The sequence below is a fragment of the Colobus angolensis genome, unplaced genomic scaffold (assembly GCF_000951035.1).
Source record: "Colobus angolensis palliatus isolate OR3802 unplaced genomic scaffold, Cang.pa_1.0 Scaffold18, whole genome shotgun sequence".
Lineage (NCBI taxonomy): Eukaryota > Metazoa > Chordata > Mammalia > Primates > Cercopithecidae > Colobus > Colobus angolensis.
Window position 1 is genome coordinate 5,014,752 of NW_012114932.1, and position 7,461 is coordinate 5,022,212.

General features: G+C 45.4%; 1 protein-coding gene and 1 pseudogene across 3 annotated transcripts in view; one reads left to right on the forward strand and one right to left on the reverse strand.

Annotated features, from left to right (window-relative positions):
• LOC105509825 overlaps positions 1 to 1,177 on the reverse strand; it is a 27,021-nt pseudogene extending 25,844 nt beyond the window's left edge.
• A 263-nt stretch (positions 1,178 to 1,440) lies between these two features.
• Positions 1,441 to 7,461, forward strand: part of SCAP (SREBF chaperone) — a 33,953-nt gene continuing 27,932 nt past the window's right edge. For 2 of the 3 annotated variants that reach the window (XM_011939209.1, XM_011939210.1), the window contains exon 1: positions 1,441 to 1,848. In XM_011939209.1, the coding sequence (XP_011794599.1) occupies positions 1,727 to 1,848 (122 nt within the window). In that variant the 5' untranslated portion in view covers positions 1,441 to 1,726. The remainder of the gene's footprint in view (positions 1,849 to 7,461) is intronic. The other variant, XM_011939211.1, reaches the window with a different exon arrangement.

Below are 7,461 nucleotides of genomic sequence, written 5' to 3' on the forward strand. Positions count from 1 at the left end.
TCATACCTATAATCCCAGCACTTTGAGAGGCTGAGGCAGCTGGAGCATTTGAGCCCAGGAGTTTGAGACCAGTCTGGAAAACACGAGAACCTGTCTCTACAAAAAAATACAAAAATTTGCAGGGCGTGATGACGCACACCTGTAATCCCAGCTACTTGGAAGACTAGGTGGGAGAATTACTTGAACCTGGGAGGCAGAGTTTGCAGAGAGCCAAGATGGTACCACTGCACTCCAGCCTGGTCAATAGAGTGAGACTCCATGTCAAAAAAATAGAAGGTTCCTGAACTGGAAACTTGCATGTGCACTTAAGGCTTCTGCTTTCTCTGCTTTCGGAAAGGTAGAACGAGCAATAGGCATTCCTTTTGGCTTTTGAGTTGGCTGTGGTGTGACTCCTTTTACTTCTTGTTTCTGATCTTGACAGTTATGAGGAGTCATCTTTGAGTCTGGGTTTCCATCAGTGAGTACAATCAAGCCAAGACACGTGTCTGGGCAGGTTCCCTGTAGCACAGATGGAAGAAAACAGCAACATGGAACAAGAGAAGTAGGTTTAAACTTGGATTCCACTGGAGGACTCAGTAGGGAAGATAATTCTAGATCCCTGGGCCTCCTGGAGTTTTCTGTTCTGATTTTATTGGTTTAATGTTATTTGTTTGAAATCACCAGAAATTAACTTTGGCTAACACAAGCAAAAAGATAATTTATTGGAAGGATATAGAATAGCTTACAAAATGGAAAGAAAAGTTGATGAGCCAGTCCTCAGAAAGGATGGGAGCCAGAACAGCCTGGGGATCTTGGGAGCAGGAACCTCTGTGGGATGAATAAACATCATGAATATCCAAGTTGCTGTTTCTTTGTGTTCAGAAGTCAAAGTCCAGGGAGCGAGGCCCAATTGGTGTAGCTTGGGTCAGCATGGGGCACCTTGACTCATAGTTAATCCAGGCTAAATCCTGTGGAGTGAGGTGGTTCCCCTGAGCCACACCAGGCTGCTGTTACTCGTAGAAGGGGACAGCTACTGGGCAGGCAGGAACAGGAGGTGCTGTCTACCTTTATGCTCCCAGAAACGACTGTAGGACCAAGAGCAGAGAGTTCTACCAGAGTGAATTTTGCTTGGTGACCGTTATGTCAGAGACCTAAGCTTTTTGGTGTTTTTATATTGAGGGCTGACCTCACCGGACATTCTTCATGAGTGAATCACTATTTGTACAACCGTGCGTTTTGGGGAGGCCATCCCTATGTAAAGGTTTTTCCCAAGGACTTCTCTCAGTGGGGTTTGTGTATAGAAAAGGGTGGGGAAGAATGCCTGTTTGACAGAGAGCAGCTGAAGGTGACGTCTGTTACACAGTCATGGTTTCCTGTGCCACACATGAGAAAAATGCCCTTTGCGGGGTGGCCTTTTAGCATTGCCTAATATAGGAGGGAGGGAGTTGGGTCGGGGGAGGGGGGATAGAGAGAGAGAGAGAGAGTGTGTGTGTGTGTGTGTGTGTGTATTTTGGGATTGATGTCACTAGACCTTACATACAGGCATTCTGAAACCATTCCCCAGCCACGTAACTATCGCCTCCCTCCAGCAGCCCTAGTGTGCAGAGCCAAGTACTCTTTGTTAACTGGCTTTTCTCCCTTCTGACCAGGTACCTGCACATGTTGTTCTTTGTCAGTGCTGTCGAGTGTGTGCCAGGGTGATCCATGGTCACTTTCCGGGATGGCAGCAAGGTGACTTCGGCTGAGGATGACCCTGACTGAAAGGCTGCGTGAGAAGATATCTCGGGCCTTCTACAACCATGGGCTCCTCTGTGCATCGTATCCCATCCCCATCATCCTCTTCACGGGGTTCTGCATCTTAGCCTGCTGGTATGTTTTTGGGTTGCCTTGGATATGGTGGGCCAGTGTCTTAGGACAGTAGGTTTTCTAACCCTAACCACTATGGAGCTCTTGGCCTCTGTATGCTTTTTACACAGTGGGAGCTTGGGCTCCTTCTAACTGTGAGTGGAGAACTCTAGTCCTGGCATGGTTAGCTAATGTAATAAAATAGTTCCGGCTGGCCCTGACCTACTGATTCACCAGATTTATTCACATCACTGGTACTCTATCTCAAAATAATGTTTAGATACTTCTAAGACACAGATAATTGAAAGATATGATATTTCAGTTTTCTTTCTCAATAGTAGTGGTTTCCTTTTAGTACCAGGTTAAGTGCAGGAGCCTTCTTTGTGTGTTGCAAGGCAAAGTCCATTAGAACAGTACCTTGGACAGCCTGTGGCAGGCTAACCTCAGAGACTTGCTTCTTTGCTCTCTAGTCATTTTTTTGTGTTCACATGGAGCTTGCTTCAGACCTCTTGTTGATTCTTGTGGCCAGCTGCACTTGCCAAGGACAGGATGTGAGAGCTGTAGCTGCCCTTGTTCCTGTCTGTCTTTCTCAAGGCCTCATAGAAGCGTGAAGGCTATGGCTGACAATGACGTTGTAAAGGAGGAGGTTAATATAAGATGATATCTGATGACTCTTTTAGCTCTGAAACGCTGACAGTTGTGAAAAGAGCCCATCTTATTATTTTCTCTGGAAAGAATTCTGTTTTTCAGATTCGTTTTCTTTCTAACATTTATAGATGTTTTCAGTGCTATGCTGAAGGGAAGATGAGAAGTCAAGAGGGAACTCTCTGTTCAGTTCAGTTGCTAATGATCTCAAGCTCTTCCCTGATTATCAGTAAGAAAGATGAACATTGGCCAGGTGCAGTGCTCATGCCTGTAATTCCAACACTGGGAGGCTGAGGCAAGAGAATCACTTGAGGCCAGGAGTTCAGGACCATCCTGGGCAATATAGTAAGACCCACCCTGTCTGTACAAAAAAAAAAAGGAAGAAAGATGAACATCACAGAGAGTTTCTTGCTGGGTGCTGTGTTGGTGCTTCAGGTATAACATTAGGAAGTGGTCCAGTTATGTTTCCATTTGACAAAGGGGGATAGGGACTTAGAGATATGCCTGGTCCACATGACTAATAATTAGGGAAACTGGGGTTCAAATTCAAATCCAAGCCATAGGGACTCTGGTGCTTGCACCTATGTTACTGTCACCTGGTCTCACTCTGGCTCAGTATGTTTGTATTGGTGTTTAAACTGCTAAATTGTGTTGTACAAGATAAAATACTTACAGCTCTGTCCCGTAAGTGATGAATTTGGAGTGCTCTGAGAACTCAGCTCTTGGGTTTTTTTTTTTTTCTGTAAGTTAATTGACCTCTTTCTCTTTTCTTCTTTAAAAAAATTGTTTTGAGACATGGTCTCACTCTGTCACGCAGGCTGGAATGTAGTAGCACAGTCACAGCTCACCTCAGCCTCAACCTCCTAGGCTCAAGTGATCCTCCCACCTCAGCCTCCTAAGAAGCCACGACCACAGGCGTGTGCCATCACACTTGACTGTTTTTCATTTTTTGTAGAGATGGGGTCTCATTATGTTGCCCTCCTTTGGTTTCACTCTCTGATGGTACTATGGTTTCCTCTTTTGTAGTCACCCTGTTTTTCTTTTAAGAGGAAAGACCTGGCTGGGCGTGGTGGCTCACAGCTGTAATCCCAGCACTTTGGGAGGCCAAAGTGGGTGGATCACGAGGTCAGGAGATCGAGACCATCCTGGCCAACATGGTGAACCCCGTCTCTACTAAAAATACAAAAATTAGCTGTGTGTGGTGGCACACACCCGTAATCCCCGCCACTTGGGAGGCGTAGGCAGGAGAATCGCTTGAACCTGGGAGGCGGAGATTGCAGTGAGCTGAGATCGCTCCACTGCACTCTAGCCTGGCAAAAGAGTGAGACTCTATCTCAGAAAAAAAAAAAAAAAAAAAGAAGGAGGAAAGACTCTTCTGTATTATCCCATTCTTATTCTTTTTTTCTTCTTTGAGACAGGGTCTCACTTCCGTTGCTCAGACTGGAGTGCAGTGGTGCAGTCACTGCTAATTGCAATCTCAACTTCATGAGCTCAAGTGATTCTCCTACCTCAGCCCTCTGAGTAGCTGGGACTATAGGCATGCACCACTAGTTTTTTGTATTTTTAGTGGAGCTGGGGTTTTGCCGTGTTGCTCAGGCTGGTCTCAAACTCCCGAGCTCCAGTGATCCACTCGCCTCGGCTTCCCAAAGTGTTGGGATTACAGGCGTGAGCCACCACACCCAGTCTTGTACTGTCTCATTCTTAGTGCTGTGTACTTATTTTCCCAAACCAGTATCTTGTCATGTGATCTTAAAGTTTTTCTTATCTTTTTTCTTAAAACCTTATTGACTTGAGAACATTTTTCCAAGGCTGGGTGAAGTCTCTCAACCTCCAAAGACTAATAAAAGGTTGTATAAGAGAATCCATAGATTCTGGGACTTGGCCAGAAAACCAGAGATCATGGACCCAGGGACACAAGCCTCACCATTGTCTTCAACCACAGAAGCTTTTGTGACCAGAGCAGCAGAGCAGTACTCCCTTCTTCCAGAGCCTGGGATTGCCTACAGAAAATAAAGTATGGATATAGACTGCTTCTAGTAGTTTTGCTCGACATTCGGTTTCCATTTAATTGCTTAACCTTTTATTGTTCCTGGGATGAAAGGCTTGTACAGCCAAACCCAAAGGGACTGCTGCACTTAATTTCCCTATTCAGATCTAACAGCCACCTGAGCTGCAGAAATACTTTTTGCACACCACTGGCTCACCACCACTGAGTCACCCCAGGGAAAGTACAGAGCAGCACTAGAGGGGGTGGTGGTCAATGACAGCTTGGGAATGTGTCGGTCTCCATCAGGCAGAAGAATCCAGGAAGTGAGAGAGGGCATCTGTATATGAGGAGTCAGGCTCACCCCAAACAGCACTGAGGATGTGTGACTTTCTTCTCTGAGCTGCCGTTGAGGTTGCAGGTTTCAGTGACTGAGAGCCAAGGATACTATTTCAAATGAACCCGGTGCTGAGCCTTGCAGGTGAGCTAGAGTTAACTGTTCTTCCTGCCTGGCCCCTGGGTGCAGTGACTGTTCTTTCCTCTGGGAAAATCTGATGAAATGTGTAGCAAATAGGCATTATGGCAAGAGATGTCTGTTTGTAACTCTTGGAGGTTAGACCACTGGGCCCAAGATATGTCCCAGCAGCAGCCCAGCAAGACAGAGGGTGCTGTTACTCTGGACCTGCCCTGGTAAGCGGTAGGTGCACCATGGGGTAAAGAAGAGCACCCAGGGCCAGGCGCAGTGGCTCATGCCTGTAATCCTAGCACTTTGGGAGGCCGAGGCGGGTGGATCACGAGGTCAGGAGATTGAGACCACAGTGAAACCCCGTCTCTACTAAAAATACAAAAATTAGCCGGGCATGGTGGCAGGTGCCTGTAGTCCCAGTTACTCAGGAGTCTGAGGCAGGAGAATGGCGCGCACCCGGGAGGCGGAGCTTGCAGTGAGCCGAGATCCGGACGCTGCACTCCAGCCTGGGTGACAGAGCGAGACTCCGTCTCAAAAAAAAAAGAAGAGCACCCAGATGCCATGTTAGTTGGACTGCCCTACGTGCAGGTCAGAGAGTGATGTGAGTCATTGAGTCATTTGATTCAACAAGCTGCTGCTCATGGTGAGAGAAGGTGGATTTTAATTTGGAGAGGAAATTGGAATCACATTGTGTTGTTTTTGTTTCAAGACGGGGTCTCACTCTGTTGGCCCAGGCTGGCGCAATTTCGGCTCACTGCAACCTCTGCCTCCCAGGTTCAAGTGATTCTCTTGCCTCAGCCTCCCGAGTAGCTGGGATTACAGGTGTGCGCCACCACGTCTGCCTATTTTTTGTATTTTTTGTAGAGATGGGGTTTCACCATGTCAACCAGACTGGTATCAAACTCCTGACGTCAAGTAACCTGCCCACTTCAGCCTCCCAAAGTGCTGGAATTACAGGCATGAGCCACCTTGCTCAGCCTAGTCATGCATTTTTGACTTAGGATATTTTCAGTTTACAACAGTGTTATCAGGACATAACCCCATCATGAGTCAAGGCATATCTGTACATGTCCAGTGCTTAGAATAGTGCCTGGCACATATTAAATATCATTTAATATTTCATTGTTATTATTCAGTGTCTTCCTAGTCTTCTACCTTCACAGCCAGAAAGCACAAGCAGACTCCAGAACATGTATAGTCTAAATATAGAACAAAAACTGACCATACTCTGTGATTACTATGCAAATGCTGTAGCCACAGCCTAAATTTTTTTTGAGACAGCGTCTCTCTCTCTTGCCCAGGCTAGAGTGCACTGGCATGGCACGATCTCGGCTCACTGCAGCCTCCACCTCCTGGGTTCAGGTGATTCTCCTGCCTCAGCCGCCCGAGTAGCTGGGATTACAGGCGTGTGCCCCTGCATCTGGCCAATTTTTGTATTTTTAGTAAAGACAGGGTTTCACCATGTTGGCCAGTCTGGTCTTGAACTCCTGCCTCATGTGACCCACCCACCTCAGCCTCCCAAAGTGCTGGGATTACAGGCGTGAGCCACCATGCCTGGCCTAAATTATTGTTTTTTAAGTGAAAGCAAGTTTATTAGAAAAGTAAAGGAATAAAGAATGGCTACTCCATAGGCAGAGCAGCCCTAAATGAATTCTGATCACATTCTCTTGCGGTTGTTTCTCTCTTCCTACTTAGAGCATCTTGGAGGCAGACCGTAGTGTTATCTTTTATATCCCCAGTGCCCAGCATATAATACATACTTAATACATGGTTTTTGAGTGTAGGTAAAGATGGAAAAGCCAGAGAAAAGTAAAAATTGATTTTCATGAAGGTAAGGAGATTGTGTAATTGTTTTCTGTAATTAACATAATAAATGTATTTAAATTATTTAAAACATGGTATTGTCAAAAGACTTGAAGAGGCGTTTCACAGAAGAGGCTATATCGAAGTGGCCAGTAGTAAGTATATGAAATAATTTTTTATTTCTTATCAGGAAAATGTACATTAAAACCATGCTGAGATACCACTGTCTCTTCCTCTAAATGGTTAACATTAATTGGACTAACAATATCAAGAGGTGACAAGGATTTGAAGAAACTGAAACTCCTATTACACTGGTGATAGTGGGAACATAGATTTGTACAACTGCTAATGGAAAACTGTTTGGTGTCATCTACTAAGCTAAACATGCATATAACTCCATACCCAGCCATTTCATCCTAGGAATATACCCAACAGAAATAAGTGCTTACGGGACCACCAAAACCCAATAAAGGATAATAGCTTTATTCTTTTTTCTTTCTTTTTTTTTTAATTAAAAAAATTATCCAGCCCAAAATGTTTTTTTTTTTTGAGACAGGGTCTCACTCTGTCACCTAGGTTGGAATGCAGTGGCATGATCATGGCTCACTGCAGCCTCAGCCTCCCGGCTCAAGCGATCCTCCCACTTAAGCCTCCCAAGTAGCTGGGACTACAGGTGTGCACCACTATGCCTGGCTAACTTTTGTATTTTTTTTTTTTTTCTGAGACAGAATTTTGCTCT